Source organism: Zea mays, chromosome 9, assembly GCF_902167145.1.
Source record: "Zea mays cultivar B73 chromosome 9, Zm-B73-REFERENCE-NAM-5.0, whole genome shotgun sequence".
NCBI classification, from domain to species: Eukaryota; Viridiplantae; Streptophyta; class Magnoliopsida; order Poales; family Poaceae; genus Zea; species Zea mays.
In genome coordinates this window covers 161,587,458-161,613,696 of record NC_050104.1, presented here as the reverse complement: position 1 = coordinate 161,613,696, position 26,239 = coordinate 161,587,458, and the positions used below count along the sequence as shown (strand labels likewise).

The 26,239-nt window shown below is 42.2% G+C and overlaps 2 protein-coding genes across 4 annotated transcripts; both read right to left on the bottom strand.

The window, feature by feature from the left end:
- Nucleotides 1-9,905: 9,905 nt before the first annotated feature.
- Nucleotides 9,906-15,255, bottom strand: LOC100383156 (uncharacterized). Of its 3 annotated transcripts, XR_004852501.1 has the most exons (15): nt 14,762-15,255; nt 14,591-14,664; nt 14,423-14,456; nt 14,279-14,337; nt 13,929-14,043; nt 13,813-13,850; nt 13,471-13,568; nt 13,269-13,324; nt 12,028-12,337; nt 11,591-11,706; nt 10,914-10,970; nt 10,713-10,755; nt 10,580-10,645; nt 10,372-10,446; nt 9,906-10,270 (listed from the first exon to the last, which is right to left on the bottom strand). XR_004852501.1 is itself a non-coding variant. In XM_035962347.1 (14 exons), exons 4-14 carry the CDS (start codon nt 14,332-14,334, stop codon nt 10,214-10,216), a joined length of 1,044 nt encoding a protein of 347 aa, XP_035818240.1. In that variant the 5' UTR covers nt 14,335-14,337; nt 14,418-14,456; nt 14,591-14,664; nt 14,762-15,236; the 3' UTR covers nt 9,906-10,213. The 3 variants fall into 3 exon arrangements, 2 of the variants coding, with proteins under 2 accessions (XP_035818240.1, NP_001169292.1); XM_035962347.1 differs by lacking the exon at nt 10,713-10,755 and having other exon boundaries at nt 14,418-14,456; nt 14,762-15,236; NM_001175821.1 differs by lacking the exon at nt 10,713-10,755 and having other exon boundaries at nt 9,907-10,270; nt 14,762-15,126.
- An 861-nt stretch (nt 15,256-16,116) lies between these two features.
- LOC100192056 (putative oxysterol binding domain family protein) lies at nt 16,117-22,028 on the bottom strand. The gene is made up of 9 exons (NM_001137479.1): nt 21,688-22,028; nt 20,664-21,017; nt 18,492-18,585; nt 17,866-18,287; nt 17,159-17,326; nt 16,925-17,065; nt 16,654-16,851; nt 16,471-16,584; nt 16,117-16,394 (listed from the first exon to the last, which is right to left on the bottom strand). The coding sequence occupies exons 1-9, from the start codon at nt 21,982-21,984 to the stop codon at nt 16,251-16,253; spliced, it is 1,932 nt and encodes a 643-aa protein (NP_001130951.1). The 5' UTR covers nt 21,985-22,028; the 3' UTR covers nt 16,117-16,250.
- Nucleotides 22,029-26,239: the final 4,211 nt, after the last annotated feature.

Sequence of the window (26,239 nt, the reverse complement as noted above, 5' to 3'; positions counted from 1 at the left end):
GCAGTGGAAGCCTCTTCTTTGTCCAAGTTCACCTTTTTTCCCTTTCAATCCATCGTTGAGACTACATCATAAGTACTCAAGCAAAAACATTAGTCTCAAAGAATCAAGTTGTAGCACATCCTCTCCCTAAACATATGCATATTTTTCCACAAGGACTTGCGAGGTCCAGGGATGAATTGTTCAACTTGAGCACCAAAAATAAGCTAGTAAAGGCTATGATGCTAAAAAGAACATGATCAAAGGCATAAAACACATGTATGCTATAGATCAATCCAAGTTCCACGAATCTAAGACATTTAGCTCACTACGCAACCTGCAAAACCTTTTCTCATCTAAAGGCTTGGTGAAGATATCGGCTAGCTGGTTCTCGGTGCTAATATGGCAAACATCGATATCTCCCCTTTGCTGGTGGTCTCTCAAAAAGTGATGTCGGATGTCTATGTGCTTAGTGCGGCTGTGTTGAACAGGATTATCCGCCAAGCGGATTGCACTCTTATTATCACATAGGAGTGGGACTTTGCTCAGATTGTAGCCAAAGTCCCAGAGGGTTTGCCTCATCCAAAGTAGTTACGCATAACACTGGCCTGTGGCAACATACTCGGCCTCAGTGGTGGATTGGGCAACAGATGTTTGTTTGTTAGAGCTCCAAGACACCAGTACCTTCCCAGAAACTAACAGGTCCCGATGTGCTCTTCCTATCAACCATGCACCCGGTATAGTCGGAATCTGAGTATTCGATTAAGTCAAAGGTAGACCCCTTGGATACTAGATCCCGAAGCAAGGAGTATGAACTAAATATCTAAGAATTTGCTTCACGGCCACAAGATGACATTCCTTGGGGTCGAATTGAAATCTAGCACACATACATACGCTAAGCATTATATCCGGTCTACTAGCACAAAGATAAAGTAATGAACCTATCATAGACCGGTATGCCTTTTGATCAACGGACTTACTTCCCTTGTCGAGGTCCAAGTGTCTGTCGGTTCCCATTAGCATCTTAGCGGGCTTTGTGTCCATCCCAAACCTTTTTAGTAAGTCCTGAGTGTACTTCGTTTGGGATATGAATGTTCCTTCCTTAAGTTGCTTCACTTGAAATCCAAGGAAGTAGTTTAGCTCGCCCCTCATTGACATCTTGAATTTATGCATCATTACCCTGCTAAACTCTTCACAAGACTTTTGATTAGTAGAACAAAATATTATGTCATCGACATATATTTGGCATACAAACAAATCAGCATTAAAAGTCTTAGTAAAAAGAGTAGGATCTGCTTTCCCGACCTTGAAAGCATTGGAAATGAGAAAATCTTTAAGGCATTCATACCATGCTCTTGGAGCTTGCTTAAGCCCATAGAGCGCCTTAGAGAGCTTATAAACATGGTCGGGATACATGTCATCCTCGAAGCCCGAGGGTTGCTCCACATACACCTCCTCCTTGATTGGTCCGTTTAGGAAAGCGCTCTTCACGTCCATTTGAAACAACTTAAAAGAATGGTGAGCAACATAGGCCAATAATATGCAAATTGACTCAAGCCTAGCTATAGGAGCAAAAGTCTCCTCAAAATCTAAACCTGTGACTTGGGCATAACCTTTTGCCACAAGTCGAGCCTTGTTTCTTGTCACCACCCCGTGTTCATCTTGCTTTTTGCGGAACACCCACTTGGTTCCCACAACATTGTACTTCAAACGTGGCACTAGGCTCCACCACCCAGTCCGGATCTTGTAAGGCTTCTTCTACCCTGAAAGGCTCTATACAAGAAACAAACGAGTAATGCTCACATAAATTAGCTAATCGCGAACGAGTAGTTACTCCCTTGTTGATGTCACCCAGAATCTGATCCACTGGATGATAAATTTGGATGGTGGCCCGGACTTGAGTTGGAGGTGCCTGTGGTACTTCTTCCTCCTTGTCCTTTTCTTCCTGTGCTCCCCCTTGATTCACGCCTTCTTCTTGAGGCACTTGTTCCTCATCTTGAGTTAGGGTTGCACCATTGTTGAGGAGGATGGTTAATCCTGTTCTTGTTGTTGCTCAGGTCGCACATCTTCTATTGCCATAGTTCTTATTGCGACAGTTGGAACTTCATCTTCATCTATATTATCAAGATCAACTTGTTCTCTTGGAGAGCCATTAGTCTCATCAAATACAACGTCACTAGTGACTTCAACCAAACCCGGAGATTTGTTGAAGACCATATATGCCTTTGTATTTGAATCATAACCTAGTCAAAACCCTTCTACAACTTTGGGAGCAAACTTTGAATGCCTACCTCTCTTAACCAAGATGTAGCATTTGTTCCCAAATACACTAAAGTATGAAACATTGGGTTTGTTACCGGTTAGGAATTCGTATGACGTCTTCTTGAGGAGGCGATGAAGATAGAGGCGGTTTATGGCATGGCAAGCCGTATTCACGGCTTCCGACCAAAACCTCTCAGGTGTCTTTTATTCTCCTAGGATCGTCCTTGCCATATCGATGAGAGTCATGTTCTTCCTCTCTACTACACCATTTTGCTATGGCGTGTAGGGAGCGGAGAACTCATGCTTGTTGCCTTCCTCCTCAAGGTATTCTTCCACTTGAAGATTCTTGAACTCAGATCCATTATCACCCTGATTTTCTTCACCTTGAGATCAAACTCATTTTGGACTCTCCTTAGGAAGTGCTTTAATGTACTTTGGGTTTCTGATTTATCCTGCGAAAAGAATACCCAAGTGAAACGGGAAAATCATCAATAATTACAAGACCATACTTACTTCCCCCGATGCTAAGACAAGCAACGGGCCCGAAGAGATCCATATGGAGAAGTTCCAGTGGTCTTAACGTTGTCATCACATTTTATCTTAGATGAGTAGTTCCCACTTGCTTCCCTGCTTGGCACGCTGTACAAGGTATGTCTTTCTCAAAACAGACATCAGTTAGTCCTAACACATGTTCTCCCTTTAGAAGCTTATGAAGATTCTTTATTCCAACATGTGCTAGACGGCAGTGCCAGAGCCAGCCCATGTTAGCCTTAGCGATTAAACATGCATCTAGATCGGCATTCTCTTTAGTGAAATCAACTAAATAAAGCTTGTTGTCTAATACACCTTTAAAAGCTAATAAATCATCACTTCTTCTAAAGACAGATATATCAATATTTGTAAACAAGCAATTATAGCCCATATGACATAATTGACTTATAGAAAGCAAATTGTAACCAAGTGATTCTACTAAGAATACATTGGAAATTGAATGCTCGGTAGTGATGGCTATTTTACCCAAAGCTTTGACCTTGCAATGATTCCCATCTCCAAAGATAATCGTATCTTGGGAATCCTTGTTCTTGACGTAGTAGATGCACATCTTCTCCCCCGTCATATGGTTTGTGCATCCGCTATCAATAATCCAACTTGTGCCCCCGGATGCATAGGCCCTGTTTGGCACAGCTTATTTTCAGCTTCTTCACAAATTTAAGCAGAAGTTCTGCCAAACAGCTAGCTTCTGCAGCAGCTTATCAGTTCAGCTGCTTCTCAGAATACACTAAAAGCAGCCAACAAGCAGAAGCTGTTTTTCACCAGCTTATCAGATAAGCTGCTTTTTCAACAAGCAGCAGCTGTGCCAAACAGGGTCATAAACCTGCAAGGTGATTTAAGCTTGGGATTTAGGTACCTAACTATTGTTGGGTTCTGCATGGTTAGTCACATAAGACTTTAGAATCCAAATGCAAGTCTTGCCTTTCTTGCACTTAGGTCCCAAATTTTTAGCAACTACTTTATCATTTTTACAAATTAGCACATATGAAGCATAATAAGTCCGATAAAGCATAGTTGGGCCATTAGATGCATTTATAGGTGCACTAGAAACAACATGATGAACATGGCGCCTAGGTCTACTCCTACCATGAACATGCGAAGAACTAGAAGATGCAAACATGACATGAGAATTAAAGAAAACATCATGACATACAGGAGAAACATCATGATCATAGCAACCATCATGATGAGCAACGTTAGTGGCATCCTTAACATGAGCGTAGGTTCTTTTTGTCATGAAAAGAATGAGAACTACTAGCCATAGGTGGCTTCCCTTTCTCCTTGATGAGATTGGAGGCCCTTTGGCTTGTTAAGTTCTTGGTTCCCTTTTGAAAACCAAGTCCATTCTTAATGGAGGAATGTCTACCAATGGTGTAGGCATCCCTAGCAAATTTTATCTTTTCACATCCATTCTAGAAAATTTTAAGTTGAGCATTAAGGTTGACAACTTCATCATTTAACTTAAGAATAGTCGAAGCATGATTATTGCAAGCATCAATATCAAAATATTTACATCTATTGAAAATAGAAACATACTCCACAGATGAACTAGCAACATTTATTTTTATATTTTAGCATTTAAATCATCATTTAAATTTTTAAGACTAGAAATAGAATTATGGCAAGAAGATAACTCAGAATAAAGTAATTCATTTTTCTTAATTTTCATAGCCAGAGATTTTTCAGCATTGATACACTTATCATGTTCTTCATATAGAATATCTTCTTGTTTTTCTAGCAATCCATCCTTCTCATTAAGGGAATCAATTAATTCATTAATTTTATCAACTTTGGACCTATCTAACCTCTTAAAGAGATCGCTATAATCTACCTCATCATCGGAATCATCATTGCTAGAAGATGTATACTTAGGAGTGTCTCGTGTACGTACATTCTTCTCCTTAGCCATGAGGCAGGTATGTCGCTCGTTGGGGAAGAGGGAGGATTTGTCAAAGGCGGAGGCAGCAAGTCCCTCATCGTAAGAGTCGGATGAGGAGCAGTTCGAGTCCCATTTCTTGCAGATGTGAGCCTCACCCTTTGACTTCCGATAGTTATTTTTCTTCTCCTTCTTCCCTTCTTTTCTTGTACCTGGTCATTTTCATTATCAGGACATTGCACAATAAAATGAACAGACTTACCACATTTGAAGCAAGAACCGCTTTTCCCTTGACTTGTTCTTATTGGGATACTCCTTGCGTCCCTTCAATACCGTCTTGAAATGCTTGATTACAAGTGTCATTTCTTCCTTATTGAGCCCGACGGCCTCCACTTATGCCACCTTGTTACGTAGCGCCTCCTTGCTGCTTATTGCATTGAGAGCAACAGGTTGTGGCTTGTAGAGCGGAAGCGGTCGTTGGCAATATCATCAACCTACCTTGCCTCGTTCACCATCATACATCCGCTTACAAATTTTTCGAGAATTTCCTCAGGCGTCATCTTGGTGTACCTGGGATTTTCACGGATAAGGTTTACAAGATGAGGATCAATAACGGTAAATGACCTTAGCATGAGTCGAACGACATCATGATCCGTCCATCTTGTACTCCCATAGCTCCGGATCTTGTTCACCAGGGTCTTGAGCCTATTGTAGGTTTCAGTTGGCTCTTCTCCCCTTTTCATGGCGAACCTTCCTAGTTCTCCTTCCACCAGTCCCATCTTTGTAATCATGGTGACATCATTTTCCTCATGAGAAATCTTGAGGGTGTCCCATATTTGCTTGGCATTGTCCAAGCCGTTGACTTTATTGTACTCATCCCTGCATAAAGATGCTACAACATAGTAGTAGCCTGTGCATTCTTATGAATTTGCTCATTAATAAAACAGGATTATCGCTACTATCAAAATGCATTCCATTTTCCACTATTTCCCAAATGATAGGATGGAGAGAAAATAAATGATTACGCATTTTATGACTCAAAAAAGAGTAGTCGTCTCCATCAAAGTGGGGGGGTTACCAAGTGGAATAGACAATAAATGTGCATTTGAATTGTACGGAATGCCAGAATAATCAAATGAATAATTTTGATTAACTGTTTTCTTTTTCGTGGACGAGTCTTCGTCGTCCCTTGGTGAAGAAGAGGTGTCGCTATTGTAGTAGATAATCTTCTTAATGCGCCTTTCTTCTTCCCATCCTTTCTCTTGTTATTTAAGCCTGAGTCGGTGGGCTTGTCACCTTTTGTCTCATCAATGTTGAGAGTCTCCTTCTCCTTGTCGTTGATCATCATCCCCTTGCCCTTAGGATCCATCTCTTCAGGCGGTTAGTCCCTTGATGAAGAGAACGACTCTGATACCAATTGAGAGCCCCTAAAGGGGGGTGAATAGGTGATCCTGTAAAAATAGCTCAACAAAACAAACTTGGTCTAATATTGGATTAGATATATCAAGAGCCAAGTCCAAATAAAGGGAGTGTGAGGAGAAAACTTTTTCATTTAATTGGTCGAATCTTTAACTAGCAAAGCGATGGCATGGTCGCAGCGTCTCGGTGTTGTAGAATGTTCAAGGGATGCTTGGTGTAGAGCTTAATGCGCCTAGGGGTCGCTTTTATAGCCCCAAGGGACCTATGAGCCCTTGGAGCTCCATTTGGAAGGCCTTGGTTGCCTTCTGTTCGTGGGTGCACCGGACTGTCCGGTGCATACCGAACAGTGAACAGTGCGTGGCAGAGAATCGCGTGACTGGTTGGTTTCCTGTTCTAGGGGCATCGGACCATCTGGTGCACCACTTGACCGTTGGCCCTCGGCTGACGTGTAAGTTAGCCGTTGGCAGCTAGCACACCGGACTGTCTAGCGCTCCGCGCAGATGGTCCGGTGAATTATAGCCGACGTAGGCTAGAATTCCCGAGAGCAGACAGTTGGTCGGACCGTGCACCGAACTATCTGGTGCTACGCAGTCCAACACACTTTTTCTTTTTTCTTTCTCGTTCTCTTTTGCTCCTTTTTCCTTGACTTCATAAAGTCCCTATCACTTAGACAAATATGATTAGTACTCAAAACAATTGACTAAGTGTCCAGAGCTTACCTTTTTCACTTGGTCCCATATGGATTTGTATTATGACCTCTTTCAAGCTCAATTTGCTTCATGTACCTTTGCTCATTTGTCGTGTTCGTCTAAACATAGTGTGTTGTGCATTTAATCACCAAAACAATATAGAAATGGGTCAAGGGCACATTTCCCTTTCAAAGGGGGAGAGTTTTCTTTTCGTTTGTTTGGAAGAGGCATATATATATATATATATATATATATATATATATATATATATATATATATATATATATATATATATATATATATATATATATATATATAGACACACACAAAATATCATCATTTTGGGAGGAAATAATTGTTGTTTCTAGGAATGGTGTTCTTCAAAAAAAATTAGCAAACATCCATGCATAGATAATTTTGAAATATAAGTGTGCTTATACTTATATTTATGCATAAATATATAAGTAAGCCTAATTACTTCCTACTTGGAGATTGGGCTGTTACAATTATCGAGGCATGTGCCACTAGGTTGTAGGATGTTCCATAGTTTATAGTCTTCTTAGTTTTAGACATCTTCCAAGGATTGTCCTGGACGGTGCAGTGTGAGATTCTTAAGAGGTAGGTTTTGGGTGGCCAGCCTACATATGAGGATCATGCCCCACCTAAGGACCCTAAAGGCCACAATATTGCCTTTCAGTTCTTTCACTTGGCGCAACCCATGGATCAGCATGAACATGGCAACAACAACATGTTGCAAAACAATAATCAAGTTGACAGTGGGGGATGGGATGTGTGGCTTAAGCTTGATTAGGTTGATCACGCCCTGGACAACCAAGATGATCACTTCCCTGATGATGATGATGTCGTGTCGTACGCTCCGACACCCAAATAACAACTGGTGATCAACAATCAATACTCTGCATGTTTACCTTCCCAGATCCTCCTCTGGATTGGAGGACACCCACTGGAGAATGGGCACGTTGTAAATCAAGTACTTCACATTGGGGTCATGCATCATGCTGATGGTCCCTGCTTAGCCTCCCCGTGAAAGACTTCTTGCTTCACCTGGCCATCTTCAAGAAATGGGACAATTTGTTTGTTCCTAGGACCAAGGCTAGTGAAGTGATCTCTATGTCCCTCTCTTGGGACCCTTCGTTCAATGTTCTAGTGAAGTGATCTCTATGTTCCTCTCTTGGGGCCCTTTTTTCAATGTTGCATTATTGGACCCTAAATGCTTTGGTTGGGCCAAAGAATTCATATGCTCTAATGCTTGGAACGTTATTTCTCATAATTCCACTAACTCTAGCTCCCTGTATTACTCCATCCCTGATGTTTGTTCAGATTCTGCCATCTAGAAGTAGCCTTGAGGGGGTGAATAGGCTACACTAGCAAGTTTCACCAAAAACTGAAAGAGAAATGAGAATAACCGGTGTAGGGTGGTTCAACTGCTCTGAACCGTTCAACTAGAAAATGAGATATAAACTGCATTGATCTCTATAATCACCAAATAAACTTCACGTATGTGGTATCCGATATGTGGTATCCTTGATGTTCCATAGGGTTGTAGGAAGTAGATCTGAGAGGAAAACTTCTCAAAACCTACACACCACAAATATATGGGCAAATCACCCCACAAGGTAATGAGAGTATGAACAACTAGAAACAAACCCAATAATCAAGCACACAAGAGACAAGAGATTTACTCTGAGGTTCGATCACACCACTTAGGTCCCCTACATCCTCGTTGAGGAGCCCATGAAGAGTCGGGTCTCTTATAACCATAATTCTCCCCTTCACCGACCACAGAGATCAAGGTGAAGACACTTACTTGAGTTACTCAAATAGCAGGTAATACAAACTTCTTGAGTTTTTCCACAAGTTTGGAGACTCTTAAGCGACGCCTAGCCATCTAGGAGCTTGAAGCTCCAATAGTAATGAACCCACAAAGATTTTGATGTTCACCCAAAGGTCAAAGAAAGAGAGATTAGAGAGAATTAGAGGATGAAGCTCAACAACTCACATATCTCCACTTCACAATGAGATCCTCTCAAGGAATGAATAAGTCTTAAGGTGGGAGAGAGATTTGGGAGGAGTAAATGCTCTTGTTTGACTTTTATTTCAAGTTAGATGTGAAATAAATGCGTGGAGATATGTCGAAGAAAGAGGATAGAGGCTACATATGTGAATGGGTCCAGATCTAACCGTTTGAGAGTGGTCTGCGAGTTATGCGTTTGAATCGCCCAAGGGATCATTTGAACCGCTTCTCAGCAGAGAGAATCATGGTTGAGATAGTGAACTAGGTGGTTGAACCTCCTAGCTCAACTGGTGTAGGATCGGTTGAACCACCCTTGGTCCGGTTCAACCGCCTTTCACTATAGAGAAATGTGGTTGAGATAGTAAACTGGGTGGTTGAACTGCCCAGCTCAACTAATGTAGGACCGGTTTAAACGCCCCTAGGCCGGTTCAACAGCCTTTCACCAGAGAGGGACTCGTTTCAGGTGGACTCCTAGCGGGTTGAACTGCCCACGTTAACCGTAGAAAAGCTGAGACAAAGGTAATGTTTCAAATCAATGTTTTATGAGCTTTGGATTCAAAACCATTACCTTTTACGGATCCCTCTTGATAGTACGACAATTTCTAAACTCAAGAACTCAAATAAAATTAGCCATCATTCTAAATCTTGAGTGTTGGGGCACATCATGAATTAGCATCGAATCATTTTTAAATGTGATTTGCTTCTACTTGATGTTTTCTCCTTGTAGTGTTGCATAATTTCACATAGACACTTGTTCCTTCTTTTGACTTTTGACATGATCGATAGCACTTCTCATGGTTTTGCAAACTAAACACACACTTCAGCTAAACTTGTTAGAACTTTAATTTGTTTTTCCATTCGATCATCAAAATCGTCAAGAGGTTGATTGCGCTTAACACCAACACTGGTGAAGATGGCCCTACCAATGGGGATAACTACAAGCGCTCTTTGTCAAGGTCATGGCCTCCTAGAAAGAAAATATCTCTCTCCATTGTTGATTCTGGACTTCAGCGTAGTGCCAAACTCAAAGAAAAGCATTCTGCCTTCGAATGACTTCGGCTCTGAGGACGATGCCAAAATTTTCTTATGCAGGACGTAGATAAATCTTTACAAGTTTATATTCAGATAAAGCAAACAATGCCAAATTTTGTTATCTTATTCAGATTATGAGTATGCCGCATAACCTCTAATACAATACAGTACAATATTAATGCGAGTAACCCCAATCAGACAGACCCACGCTTATGGCTGGTATTGACAACATCACGATGGTATTTTCATATCGGTCTTGGTTGGAGATGATATCCAGACTCATGCGTAATCCTTTACAATGATATTCTTAGTGTCCATTGCCAGCATATAATGCCCACTGAGGTGTGGTTGGACAGGTTACATCCAAGAGTGTCATTGACCTTGATTGCAGCTTTCTAAACACGCAGCCAAAAGACCTCGCTCGATGCACTGCCAAGGGAAATAAGTTGTCAAAACCAGAGGAGCTGGGCCCTCACCCAGACACATTAGCATCAAGTTATTAAGGCCAAAAAGAAAGATGGCACGTGTACCTGAAGAAGATAGCTGTGAAGCCAATCTAATGTTTGAGGAAACGAATTTGCTGAGATATCAACAATGGTCAATCCCTGAACAAGGTTTTTTTTTTAGTGAGAGGCTTAGAATTACACACTCAAACTCGAGACGAAATAGATCAAGTTCATCAGATGATAACAAAACAACCTAAAAAATATACCAGCCTGTCAATCAAGGAAAACTTGCCTGTGACTCAAAAGAACAAAGGTAGTCCTGAATAAGCTTAAGGTTGTTTATAAGTTTCCGATGATCCTGAGTAACACATCACAAAGTTAGCACCATGTAATAGTTAGATACCTAGTTGCATGAGGTAGCCAACCTGAAAGTAGGTCCCACAAAATCACTGCTTATTAGTAACATCTCTATCATGCATCAACTTATTAGTAACATCTCAAGCATTGCGGACAAATAAGACATACCATTTTATATCAACTAATCACAAGAAGTACAAGGGTTGCACAACAATTTCAAAGAAATGTAAGTTTGTACATTGTATGTGTACCAAAGCTTCCATAGATACCTGAGGAATGCAATTATCTCTGAAAGCTCTAGTGGCTATCCATTCCTCTAGCAATGCCTGAACAGAACAACAAAGCAAATCATAAGATTAAAAATGAACCGATAACCCATGTAACGAGAATGCAGAAGCAATGGATGAAAAATATGGTACACAAATCAGCAGCTCTCTTTCAAAAGGTCTGTGCAGCCATAATTAGTACAGATGATGCATTCATATATGAGGACATATCCTGTGCAATCACTCATTTTGGTGCAAGCGTGCAATCAAACTATCCAGAGCATCCAATCTAGATCCAACGGTTTCATATGGAAGGGGTTAAAAGTAAAATAGGTACTATGTTTTAGGTGGAAGGGGTTAAATATAAAATAACAGTCATCATTAGATCTAGATCGGATGCACCAGATCGCTTGATTGCATGCTTGCACCAGGATAAGTGATTGTATAGGATATTTTCCCTTCATATATAAAACAAAAATAGATGGCCTTTTTCCCTGGCGGTTGGCGCTATGCCTAGAAGGTCGATAACACTGAGCTTTAAGAATTTACATAGGCATTTTTTAATCCTCTTATGTATTCAATACAAATTACAAATGATATTGCAAAGACATTATAGAACCAAAAGTATGTTATAAAAATAAAGGTAGATATGTCTTTAGAAAACCAACAAAAGCACACACTTTGTGATCAAAATCAGACATCCTCAGTACAATTGGAACAATTATCGGCTCAGCAGCAGGTTTGTCTTTCTTGGTGGCATTATTCTTCTGTTGGTCCAAATCTTTGTGCCCATCACCTGCAAGGCATAGAAAACAATTTTCTTTTAAGCACAACAGAAGAAGTCAGAAAACAAACTGGCATAGCACTGTGTTCTGGAAATTTGGGGCGTGTTTAAGGTTTTGTTCTGTCTGTGCTTTCATATTTGATCCCCCCAACCCCACCAACACACACATACTTCTTGATATTTGTAGAAAGATTATGCTGGCCTAAAACTAATCTGACAAATTTGATAGTTTACTGTCTTTTTTGGGAAACTTCAAGCTTGCCTTAAATTTCAGAAAAAACATATTGAACACAATACTAATAATAAATTAATTTCACTAGACTTTCTGCTTACTTTCATCCTTGGGATTTTTTTCTTGAGAACGTGCAGAATCATGGACCTTGGTTTCGTGGTTCTGAGCATAAGATAGACCTTCACTGGTTCTACCTTTCTCCAGCGTGCTTTTTTTGCTTTTGACAAAGTTTTTGTTGTCCTCAGTAGAATCCATTCTGTTCTCTGCTAGTCCATTTTTGAATTGATGTTCGACCTTCCTTTCTACAGAGATGCCTGGATTTTCAGAATCTGTTACTGTCTTCTCCGTCCTGGAATTACCATCACTCTTTTCCTCATCCATAAGATAAATGCTTGGATCCAAATGTATTCCCTGCAGTGAGATACTTAATAAGATCATGTATGAATTATCTATACATATGGCACTGTACTAAAAGGTGTATATGCTGTAAATCATATAGCTACCTTCAAACCCCAATCCAGGTATTAAAAAAGGAAATTCGAATTACAATTTGCTAGGCAGGCAATATCTGGCGTCAAACAAATTGAAACAATTGGTCGCTAACAAAATACCAAAAGTACAAAGGACCTATGAGAACAAACTGACAAACACCCTACCAGACATCATAAATGTGTTAAACACAACAAGCACCAGAGTTTTGTCATCCAATGGATATGCCTCCATCTAAATAAACGAGTCTATCAACATGGTTCTGCAAGATGCATAATTTCCATATCATACAAATAGTCATATGCACAAGAGAGTTCATTTACAGCACAAGAGATATGCTTAAATCTACATAGCATAATTATGTATCTAAGCCTTCATCCATGCCAAACAGGTCAAAGGACCGGCCCAGGTTCTCAAATGGGCAACAGTGTTGCCGTATTGGTGGGCACAGGTTCGTGGGGGGGGGGGGGGGGGGGGGGGGGGGGGGGGTTCTCAATCTACATGCGAAGAGTACCTTCTATCTTAAGCAAAACGACCAGGCTCTGTCTTAAACCCCACTGGTCAAGTTTTTTATCTATGCCTCCATGTTGATATAAACATAAATAATTATATTTTCTAGATGGTATTGTTTCTGGGTAATCACGCTCTCATGTGCATGTTCTCTAATTTCTATCATATAACCACATGTCTTGTGTACTGTACCCATCAATGTACACTGATGAAACAAAGGTCAGACAAAAGGTATGTGACATCAAAGTCTGGTCGGGAGGTTTTTCTGTGGTCGGATAGTGAGAGACATGTGGAAGGTAATATGGATATTTATCCTGAATGTACACAACACAAGGCAGCATACCTCTATAATAATTGGTTTCCCATCTTTCATGGCCTTCTTCAAATCGCCAGCCAAACCTAGTGAAAGGTAGCACAAAGTATAGGGACAATATTATCAGGTAGCCAAAGGAAATCAATGGAGTGATTACTATAGCTAGTTTGATCCAGATAAAGTGACAATGACATTTGCAGAGAAGATAAAGTGGGCATAAAATATGGCATACCCTTGCGTACAACTCTGCATTCTCTGCAGAATTCAGTGATAAGCTCTTCAGGTGAATTAAAATCGCGAGCCCACACAGGAACTGAAGTAAGTGGCGCACTGCATGTGTTAATCACGTGAGTACAAATTTTTATGTGCCCAAACTCAAATCATGGATGGTCCACATATCTTCACAAAAAGGAGGGACCAAGGGCAGCAACAGAACTAGGTAGTGGCATTTTTTTACTCCCTCCGTTTCTTTTTATTTGTCGCTGGATAGTGTAATTTTGCACTATCCAGCGACAAATAAAAAGAAACGGAGGGAGTATTAAACAACCAAAAAAAAAAAGAAGACACAACTTACTCTGTTGATGTCCGCAGCAGCTCATACACCATGTCAGTCTGCAGTTGCACAAGGGTAAGGAAACGAGGCACATGAGACATGAGCTATAGACTGGAAAAGATAAATAATAAACCCACCTGCAAAACATTAGGCAAATTGAGCCTCTGAGCAAGTTGTGTAGCGATTGTTGATTTTCCAGTACAGGCAGTTCCACACACCAAAATTACTAGTGGAACCCGTTGATGATGGAACCTGCACGAGGTAGGGGATGAGCACATCAGAAACATGTAATTTGAATGCCGCTGGTGTAAGAGAGAAGAGTTTCTTTCTATGCGAATGTAGGATAAGCACAAACATCGTGGTTTTTTCCTGGAATACGCAGGAGAGCTGTGCATCTTTGTATTAATAGAAGAATAAGAAAGGGGGGAGAGAAGCAGACTACTATAGAGAAGCAGAAGATGTATTTTTGGCCACTGCAGCAGAGTACCTTGTCATCATTTTATAGCGATTTATATACTCCTCTCCGTATCCCCGTTTTTCCATAAGCTGTGGAAGGAGGGAAGTTATAAGTTTGTGTAATCGGCTGAGGAAGTAGCATGCAGCAGGGAAGGGAAGCAGGAAGGTACCTAACCTTGAACAGATTAGCCTCTAGATCACTCTGGGATCTGTAAAATAAGGAAGTGCAGGAGTTAGAGAAAAAAAAAGGTACTAGCATACAATATAACATGTTGAAAGCTAATAGGATAGTTAGATGGTGGGGGAGGGGAATGGGAGAGAGGAAGAAGATGCATATACATACACATCAAGCAGGCTGTTGTCGACAAGCAGCTTCTTGAGCTCAAGGGCAATCTTGATGGCGACATGATTAGGAATCTGTGTGTTTTGTTTAAAAAATAAGAGCAAATACAAGGGGAAGGGAGGGTTAATTGATTGATGGATGGATAAAGGAAAGAGGAAATTAGTAGTGTACCTTGGTGACTGTGAGCATCCTGCTGAGGAGGAACCTGGAGAGGACGTAGTAGTGGTCGGCGTTCTCCCCGAGCCAGACCTTGACCTTGACGAAATCGTACTTGGAGGAGGCGTTGCGGGAAGGGATCGTCTGCGTTGCGGACGAGGCGGCGGCATCACCGAGGTCGGGGGGCGGCAGTGGGTCGGGATCGGCGGGTGCTGGGTCCTGCTGTTGCTGCATCGGGTCTGGGTCTGGCGGGGCTGGGGCTGGGGCTGGGGCTGGGATCGGGATGGTGATGATAGATGGATTTGGAGAATGGCGCGGAGACGAGACTAGGAAGATGAATCATCAATCGACTCGAGCTCGAGAGACGCACCAAGTCGCAGAGGATGGAGGGATGCGCCTCCTCCTCCTCGTCCTCCCGGACGGAGGAACAAGACAGCTGGCTGGGCCAGGCACAGACCGCCTCCCTCGTGTCACGTCAGTTGCCACCGCCGCACTCGCTCACTACACGTGTTTTGCTTTTACACCGTCCATTCGTCCAATAAAATACAAGAGAACACATAACTTTTATAAATTTAGACGGCTAATTTATAAAATAAACTAGTTTTCACTTTTTTAAAGCTTTGAGTGACTCGTTTTCAACTGACCCACCATTATAAGCTTAGATAGTCAAAATACATCAAGACTTGATCAAAATTATAAATACGTATAGCATAGAATAAGTATAATAAAAAAAAACCAATAATACTTAATTAATGTTATAAATATTGTTATTTAGTTTTAGTCTAAATTAATATGTTTTAAATCTTAATAAAATTAAAATAACTTGTAATTTAGGATGTAAGAAGCATATTTCGTTTCCTGATTTATTTGAACGAACAAAATATTTATCTCCTATCTATTTTTTACCGTAATAAAACCAACTATTTGAAACTTAACACTCGAAATTTAGAGCTGACGGTATATGTATATGTATGTCGGTGTAATTATGAATGCACAGCAAAATATGTGATGGAAATTGGTAGAACATACAAACCAAATTGATACAGTCCATGCGCGTTACCAACGAGTCCGGCAAGACGCGGGTGGCGGACCACGGCAGCCCGACAAAGTGTACAGCCCAATTGTCCAGTTCGACTATCTAGCTACTTGTTGTATTAGACACATATATACTACTACATGAAGATACACATACATACATACATACACGCTCCAATAATGTCAACAATTCCAATCAATTATGCGTATATAATAGCGGTAACAATTTTTTTGTATTTCAATTAAGAAGAAAAAAAATTGATCTAGTTTTAAGTGAAACGACCGAGCCTAAAACGACGCACAAACAACTCAGACAACAGCAATCCGCGAGATATATGTGTTCACTGTTCAGTCACACTGCACATACATATTAATATTATCATGGGAGACCAGAGATTATTATTATCATTATCATTATTATTATTATATATATATATATATAAAAGGTCCGAGCAGCCTCACTGTTGAGTCACACGAATTCACCAAATATATCATGACATCCGTCCCATTTCCGCTGCTGTCGTGCCTCCCAGTAACCTCCCACATAGCGGAATGTGTCATCATCCCTTCGGAACCATCTTGGTTTCCAACCATTGTCCTGCATCTTCCGTGACTGCAGTGAAGAAAATCCAATTACATAAGCTTTTCTATTCTATTTGTCGCCAAATATTCGAGATGCATGGGCATACCATCCGTTGCCTCCTCTCCAGTCGCAGCTTCTCAGCATTGGCCTTACTATACTCCCCGTTCTCTACATGTCGCTGATCTGGTCTGAGTCTTGAATCCGTTGGTGGAAGGCTCTCCTAACCAGCAGCAATTCAGAAGTGGCGCTAACAACAAAGGAGGCATCATAACGACCTATATCTACCTACCTTGAGTTCTGGAGTCAACTCGTTCAGAGTTATTGCGAACGATGAGAGGTTATAGCGAGTGGGATTAGTCGAAGCTTCATTTTTCTCCCACAACAGAATCACATTCTGCCCTGATGCGCTGCAGTACATCCTCTCATCCCACTTTCCCATTAGGCTTGCCACCGTCGAACCATCACCGTCCTTAACCAATCCTTCAACCTTGCATACATACAGCTACATCTTAGTAACATCCATCAAAACGATTCCAATGGGATGCTGCATTTCTTTTTACCTGCCGAGGGTTGCGCTCAACGAAAGATTGCCGTTTGAAAATCAGCTTGCATGAATATCCCCTGTTCCCAGTTATACTCATCGTTCCATAGTGATTACAATAAATTTGACCAATGATAACGTTATTAATTGTTGTTGTAACCTGGTATACAGATTTTAATTAATAAATAAAAATTATACAGATAACACACTGCATAATAAAGGGTTCAGTGAAAATAAAGCAAAGTATATTTACCTTACTCCATTGGAAAATTTCTCCATCATCAAATTCTACAGATAACACACCAACAGGATCCAGCTGGATTGTTTGCCCCCAGAACTTGCTCTTTACATTGCTGTCTCCCCAAAATTTCCACCCTTTTCCTTCACAATGACAAGCCATGACCATTGGATGATGACTAACCTATCGCAACAAATACAGCATCATAACATGAACTCCAGCTATAGTTTCTACTGAGGTCATGAAACAGCAATATTTATTTTTTTCAACTGAAATACTGATTTAGTTTTCATTGAATTAAAATACTGATTTAGAAACTAGTCACACTGCATAATTCAGTTAATATTGCCAGCCCATTAATTTGTCTTGTCAGGGGACCAAGCCCACCTCTTATGATTTAACAGCAACGAAAAAGGGGTGACTTTTTAACAAAGAATACACCTTTTCAGAAAAGAAACGGATTCCATTTTCAGGGTAATCAGCTTCATAGGTTTCCCCTAACAATGGATTGAAAGGTTTGCAGGGGCGCCCAACCGAGGAAGCATACCCAGAAACCGCAAATGCAGCAACATTAAGAATTCTCATCAAATTGTCCCCCTGAATTCAGAAGCATAATAACTGCGGAATTATTTCACGAGTCAAATCTACTTAATAAACCTTACAGTGAAGGTTCTAACTCAAATAATTGATTATCAAGTGCGAATTTGTAGCAAGAAAAATACCTTTAGGCCACATTCATATGCACGATCCAACAAATAAGAATACTCCAAGTCCTCAAAGCATTTTTGAAGAGATGATAATGGTTCGTTAAAGTAAACTGGAAGACATACTTGTGTAAGATCTCTTCCGACATTATCCTTGATCATTGACCAAAGACTAACACTTTTTTCCTTCTCAACTGGATCAGGCAACTTCGTGCGACGCTTGAAAAACGGTGGCAGGCACTCACTGTCACCTGTACCAGCTTTTGGTTTCACAAATTTATCACCATAAAGAAAGGTATCCTTGCCAGAATTTGAACATTTCATGTTCAAGCAAGAAAGTCCTGCTGAATCACTGAAACTCTGCCTTGTATCATAAAATTGATAGTCATCGTCATCCAAAAGTTCATCCAACTCCTGTTGCCCAACATCATCAGAAGATTCTGTATTGCTGCTCTCTGGTGTTAAATTAACAGTAAGCAAACATAGTTTAAAGGAGGGGAGGGGGAAGAACTCAATAAAATAGGGCAGACAGTACAAAGAGCAGCGGGCACGCATGTTTTGAAGACAGAATCAAGTGCATATTTTATAATAATAAAGCAAGCATAAACAACAAGTGAAAGAAAAGGATTTCGAAAATCAAGTACCACTACATTTTCCCTGTCCAGAGCTGCAATAGTCAGGTTTCATCAAGTGCGAGTGGAGCTCAATCATATTAGCATTATCATCTGCGCTAAGTACCTGAAAAACACATTATATCATCATGAAACCATGAAAAGGAACTGCAACAGTCAAGAAGTTGAATGTACAGACAGGGCCGGTCCTGACATTTTGGGGGCCCTAAGCGAAAATCTATATAGAGGCCCTATACTAAAGTTTGATTCTGCTATTTTTCAACTTTAAATGATATCTGAAAAATAAAAAGAAGTTGATGATTTACACTTCTTTTTCAAAATGATATGACTGGAGACTGTTACAATGTTTTATGAGTTATAAAATTATACAGATTATGTAATATAACTCTATATTTGCTTTGAGAGCGAGTATTTTATTTTTAATTTGTCAAACTAGCCTAAACCTTAAAATGCACAGTAAACCAAATTTAAATACATTAGAGCAAATTTTCTGGAAAATAAATTTCAGTAAACTAAACTTGGATTAAGCAACATAGGTTATCAGGGTGGGCCCTCCGGTAGGCTAGAATTGAGCAACGCCACAAGCACATGTGTACAACACCTTCCGGTCTTCCCTCATCAATCAATATTTAGTATTCGTCATAAGCAAAATGTTGCACGACCTCGAATAGATGATTGCCAAAAAATCAGAGAGACACAACAAAAAATGAGAATAGAGATTTACATGTAACATATATGTATTTGGACATTATCTAGGCATACGGGGCCCTACTGATATTGGGGGCCCTAAGCGGTGGCATACCCTGCACACCCTCAGGGCCGGCCCTGTGTACAGACCAAAAATGATTTCCGTAGAAGGCAGTTACCAATTGGTTGATAGGTCAGTAATGCATGTTCTACAATGAGAACATGGCCAAAAGAACAAACCTCTAGATATATTATACAAAATCCATTAGGATTACTGACAAAGTGACAATTACTCCTCGGTCTAGAGCTACTTGCTTTTCCAAATGGTGGTGCCAAGCAAACAAGGGGTTTGATAAGAAGATGAGAAAATGACTCGATTTTTTAATCACCTTGGTGGCTTGGGAAATATGTAAACATCACGATGCTTGTGTGCTTGAAGGAGTTCCTCCAAATGTCCAATTGGTTCAGCAAGCTGTAGCTAAGGCCAGGGCCAGCACGGGGCGATACCGCTCGCTGACCATGTGTCGCTATCGACCGCCACGGTGTCAGCATGGGTCGGTTCGCCTAGATAGTCAGTGTGGGTCGGTACCGATCTAAACCGGTCTGTACTGACCACCTGCTGCCACGTGGCCTCTTATATTGGTCCACGTTATTTTGATACCCAAAGAATTCAAAAAAATCCAAAAAATATATTTATGAACTATGTAACTTCTAGTTCCAGATATTACATATTTTTTATGTTTGATGAATTATGTCAAATTTGTCTATGGTTTATAAACTATGTAATTTGTATTTGTTTTTATGAACCATATATTTTTTATTTGCTTATTTATATACTCAAATGAATTTTTGTATCAATAAAACGACGTATTTTATCTAATAAGAGTCGATAAAAAGAGTGAGGTGGCTGTAGGCTGACAGTAAAGGCTATGCACCGGAGCGTTGCGGTAGATAAAGTTTGACGATGTAGATACAGACCAAACGATAGCTGATGTAGCGTTAGATATAGGATATTAGCGCTGGAACCAGCATAATGAGGGTGTTCTGTGCTGCACGGCTGGAGCTTCTGCTCTTAAGGAGATGCATCTTCAGTTAACTACTAAGATACGAGTGCTGTTTTAGTGTGCAGTGGTGTGAATGTTGGGTTAGGGAGTCCCTCTTGTACTAGGAGTAGGTATTATTCCTCTTCTTAATAAAATTACATGCAACTGCCCTCCTGCGTTGTTCGAAGAAAAAAAACATATTTGCATAGACTTGAGACGGCTTGCTACATACATAGACTTGAGATACAATGTCATTTCTGGAAGGGAACTTGCAAAGAAGTCGAAACAATTCTTTCTTTTCTCTCTTTTTTTGCTTGGCACACGATTGGTCTTTTTAGCTTATTGGCAAATTTAACTTGTGAACAAACAGAATCCATCAGACTTAAATAAAACTTAAAGGGGTAAACTGAGAATCTATTAATATTCTAATGGGCATGTACTGCATGAACGTTACCTCAAACTGCTGTGGAAGCCTGCTGAGAAAGCTTACATATTCTTCACAGCGTTGTTTCATCTGTGTGTGATACTGTGAGAATTCTGAATGGACAATCTGTTCACAGTCTTTAATTATTTCCTCACCAAGGCCTTCCTCGTGCATGCGATTTCTAAGCCTCTCCGTAGAAAATGATGCATCATTCTGGTTAGTCAATAAACCCCCATCAGGAGAAGATTCAGCTCGAGCAGAAACAAGGGCTTCAATCCAAGCCGCTCGTTCATTAGCAGAGTCTGTTCTCAGCTGCAGCGTCTTGGCTGGAGTAATTAGGTAGAACCGCCTGTCATCTGACTTGCTTTCACGGAACGAGGAGATCTGGAGATATTTAAACTCACAAAATAATCATTCAAAAGTCAAGCGTGTAGGTTCTAAGAAAATGAAATGTTTTTGCTATCCACCAGTTCTTTTTAGAGTCGTCTGGGACATGACTTGCAATTACTATAGATATGTCAAAAGAACTCCAAAGTTATGATAGTAGTTTTAACAATTCATATAACCACTGCAGATTGTTGTTAACTCATCCATGGGGAAAAAACTTGGATGCTGCAGATTGTACGATCTTTTTAATAACAGAGAGCTGCATTTTAGTCCTTTTTATTTAGTAAGAGAGTAGAAGAGTTATAGAAACTCAAGCTATTCAAGATGAAGAAGAAACACAAGGCGGGCAAAGGCACGAAATGAAATAGGATGAAGACAGCAAGAATTAATTAATTGAACAACAATAAGCATGGGGAGAAAAGGAAAGGTGAGTCTCATATGAAAAGAGAAGTCTTGTTCAGGGAAGGGGCAATCGAATCGCAAAGTTTTGGGGCCTTCTTTCTATCACATTCGCATTGCCATTGCTATCTGTATTGGATGTAAGTTCGTAATTAACCTTTTGGGGTTGGGGCAGAGATAGAAGTAATTAATTAGAGAATAGAGATCATCCAGGGAAGCATTACAGTAGGGGTGGGGAGTGCTGGCGGGGGGACGAAGCGGGCCTGACCTTGAGGTGCACGAGGCCGACGGGGCTGTCGTGGCCGTATCGGGCGTGCCCAATGATCCGGGTGGCTGTGGAGGAAGTGGCGGAGGAGGGGGGCGACGTGGAGCGGCGTGGAATCTTGGAGTAGGCGAGGACGGCACCGCGGATGGCGAACCAGCGCGGGCGCCAGCCCTTGCCGATGTTGGTCCACTTGTAGAGCAGCCCAGCCACGGCCGGCGGTGCATGAGCAAGGGGAGGCGGAGGGGGTCCTCCGTCGGCGGCGGGGAGGCAGCACAGCGGGTGCAAATCCCTCGCCCGCATTACTTCTACTAGTTTCTTTGGATTCGATTTGGAGCCATGGATCGCGCTCGCATTCGGCTCTCCTCTCCTCCACTCCTCCTCCAGTTTATATACTCCTACTCCTCCTAGAACTTCCAAATTCAAGTCCACATCAATCATCATCTACTAGAAGAGAAGACCCCTCGCCGGCCTCCTGCTGGCGCCACCACTCCACTGAAAACACTGGTGTCCTTGCTGACGTCACACGCCTCCTGCTTGAGAACTCTTCACGTCTTGCTAGCGATGATTGCCGCCACTCCACGGGGCTGCTCACTCACAGTCACAGGATGAGAGTGTGTCTGTATCAGATTCTACGGCTCAATCTCGTCTAGCGAGCGAGGCCGCCGTTCACGCTGGTAGTCGTCGTCCACGTCAATTTTTCGCACTCATCATTAATAATCATATTATATAAAATGATATATACATGTATGACCGATGAAAATTAATACTAACTACGTTCTTAAATATTTATCGTCCGCTAGTTCATTTCTATACTATATTAAAGTATCAGTTTCAACGGTCGTCACACTTTATCTTTTTACCAATAACCCCTCACATCTATTTCAAATTAACTTGTTGCACGTCCGATCCGCGCAACCAACCTCCACGTCCTGATCTGATGGAAAAAAGCGAGAGACACTGAGTGAAGGCGTCTAACCAGTAGAACATCATGATCATGTGTTTTTAATATTGAATATAAATTGTATATATTTATATATGTTTTTAAATAAAAAATATAATCGTGTCAGGCCGGGCCAGCACTACAGGTTGAGGCTACAACCCAAGCACGGCACAACGCTCGTGTCGGGCTGACCCAGGCACTATTAAATGGGTCGTGCCTCGGGCGACACGTCATACACGACCCATTTAGTCATCTATACATCCGCACGATAATGATGGTCCTCGCCTCAGTTGTCGCCACCTCGTTCGTCATCTTGCTTCTTTTCTCTCTCCCCTCATGCCTCCGCCTCCGGGCCACCCTCTCGGCAGAGAGCGTGGGAGCAGGCGCCTCCTCACCGTATTCGTCCAACACCAGCCCCGACACCGACCCGCGCAGTGGCTATTGCACGTCCACGAGGACGTTTCATAGTATGCGCGCACCATCATTTTTGCCGTCGTCGAACGTCTCGTTCGTCTTCCTGGCCTTCGCCCTGTTCTTCCTCCCCAACCTACTGCCCCCGCTCACGGTCGCAGTCGCGAGCCAATGCTCTTCGACGCGGGTACCGGGCAAGTCGGTCTTGCTCCTGCCCTTTCTTCGTGCGTGACACGCTTAGGTTATCTTGGCGATGAAGAGTCCAGGTCTGAGATATTGGACAACCAAGGCCAATAGCGCGGAAGTAGTCGACATATGCTACCGAGTTGGTGGTGGTGTTGTGTCGCCTCAGCGGGTCCAGGGCTGGGAAGACACTCGCACTCTCTCGCCCTTCTCGGATCGACGCCTGGTGCGGGTGCCTCTCAGTTTGGAGCTGCTCCAGCTAGGCTTCTTTCTCCGCTTGCATGCTCTCTCCCTATATGTATCTAGCAGTATACTACCTATGTCGCCTCTAGATGTCCAGGTCTCCGTCGTGTCCTTCTTCGGCAACGAACAGGTATGCCCGCCTCTTCCCTTCCCTTCCTGCTCTATGAAACATTGGAAGTGGGGAGGCGAGGGATGGAGGTCACTGATTTGCTGTCTATGGTACTCGTTCAATGGCTCGGCATTGCCTGTCTACATGGCCTTTTACTTACCACGATGTCGACTCGGTATGCGTCTACCGCTTCTATGTACCTGTCACCCATCCTTATGTCATTGCAATAATTATTGTGTTGTTCCTCTATTGTTTTGGGTGTTAGTTTTTTGTTGTGCTAAGAACTGAACATAATTTGGGTGTGTTAATACTTTATTTATTTCTGCACATGGTTTGTGTTCTTCTGATGATGGCTCATGGATCCTGCAAAATATGTGTTAGGATTTGGAGATCCATGTGAGCACTACCACAAGGTGCTCGTCTCTTGTGTTCTTGGCTCTTGCAAGATGTTGGGGACTTGTTCTCAAATGCTTCGAGTTAAGAACAAGGCAACACAAAATGTTAAAGGTTAATAGCCTTCGTCCTTCGAAGCATTATTTCCATTAGGATATAATGATCTTTAGACGAAGGTCATGAAGGACATACCTTCATGATCGTAGTATATGTTAATGAAAGGAGAAGCATGTAGAATATAAGAGACAATATGAATGATCATATAACATTATTAACTCATCTCTTCTTATATTATCGTGGATAAACAGAAATAATGTAAAGTTACATTTGTACCTTCGGCTTGACAGAAGGAAAAAGTACAAGCGTGATGCATGAGCGAGTACAAATCAACGTGAACAGTACGGGGGTACTGTTCATCTATTTATAGGCATAAGACGCAACATGTGTGAAATTACATTCATGCCCTTCATATTTACTATTGACTTATAGACAACCCAATGGGGACTAGATAGCCTTTTCCCCTTTAAGTTAGTTCCTTTTTCCGCCATTGAGCCGAAGCTCCCTTGCGCGTAGCTTCGGAGCAACATCAGCCTTCGTCACGACCATGCTCTTCACATTGTATATGCTTTTAACCTGAGTCCGAAGGTACCTGTTCATATGTCACACTTGGAAGACATTGTTAAATCATGTTTTTGAGGACCTTCGGAAGACGAAGGCCCCCCAACAGTAGCCCATCGCAGTATTAATTTGTTAAGATAACGAATTCAGACTGCGATATGGACGAAGGCCTTAAGCCGAAGGTCCGAAAAAACACCTTCCCTTCTTTCGGACATACGCCTGGAGGTATTCCTCATGGTCTTGCGTGCACTGGAACAAGGCCTAAGCTGTGACTGGCTTCGTCTGAAAGCCTTGGAAACTGGTCAGCAGCATGTCCTTGAGCTTCTGCCACGACGTAATTGTCCCTGGCCGAAGGGAAGAATACCACGTCTGGGCCACATTCCGGACTGCCATGACGAAGGACTTAGCCATGACAGCTGCATTGCCTCCGTATGAGGATATTGTTGCTTCATAGCTCATCAGAAATTGTTTTGGGTCTGAGTGGTCATCGTACATTGGTAGCTGAGGTGGCTTGTAGGATTGTGGCCATGGGATAGCCTGCAGTTCTACTGCCAAGGGAGAAGCATCATCAAAAGTAAAGGTATCATGATTAAAATCATCATACCATCCATCTTCGTTGAATAAGCCTTCCTAACGAAGCTCCCTGTGCTGGGGCCTTCGGTCTTGCTCGTCTTGAGCAAGATGACACACTTCTTCAGTAGCTTCGTCGATCTTCCTTTGAAGGTCGGCCAGCCGAGCCATCTTCTCCTTCTTCCTTTGCACTTGTTGATAGATGATTTCCATGTCCCTGATCTCTTGGTCCAACTCCTCCTCCTGGAGTGTTGGACTGGTGGCCTTTCTCTTCTGGCTTCGAGCCTCTCGGAGAGAGAGAGTTTCTTAGTTTCTGTCCAGTGGCTGCAGTGCAGCAGCTGAAAGGGAATTAGGCTTTCACCTAGTTCCTAAATAATTTTGGTGGTTGAATTGCCCAACACAAATAATTGGACTAACTAGTTTGCCCAAGTGTATAGATTATACAGGTGTAAAAGGTTCACACTCAGCAAATAAATAGACCAAGTTTTGGATTCAACGAAGGAGCAAAGGGCCAACCGAAGGCACCTCTGGTCTGGCGCACCGGACTGTCCGGTGTGCCACCGGACAGTGTCCGGTGCACCACCGGACATGTCCGGTGCACCAGAGGACTCCACCACGAACTTGCTACCTTCGGGAATTTCCAGAGGCACTCGCGCTATAATTCACCGGACTGTCCGGTGTACACCGGACAGTGTCCGGTGCGCCAAGGGAGGTCGGCCTCAGGAACTCGCCAGCTTCGGGAAACTCCAACGGCTAGTCCACTATAATTCACCGGACTGTCCGGTGCGTCTCCGGAGCAACGGCTATCTCCGCGCCAACGGCTCTCTGCGGAGCAATAAATGCGCGCGCAGCGCGCGCAGGAGTCAGAATCGCCCATGCTGGCACACCGGACAGCAAACAGTACATGTCCGGTGTGCACCGGACACCCAGGCGGGCCCACAAGTCAGAAGCTCCAACGGTCAGAATCCAACGGCAGTGATGACGTGGCAAGGGGCACCGGACTGTCCGGTGTGCACCGGACTGTCCGGTGCGCCATCGAGCAGACAGCCTCCCAACGGCCACTCTTGGTGGTTGGGGCTATAAATACC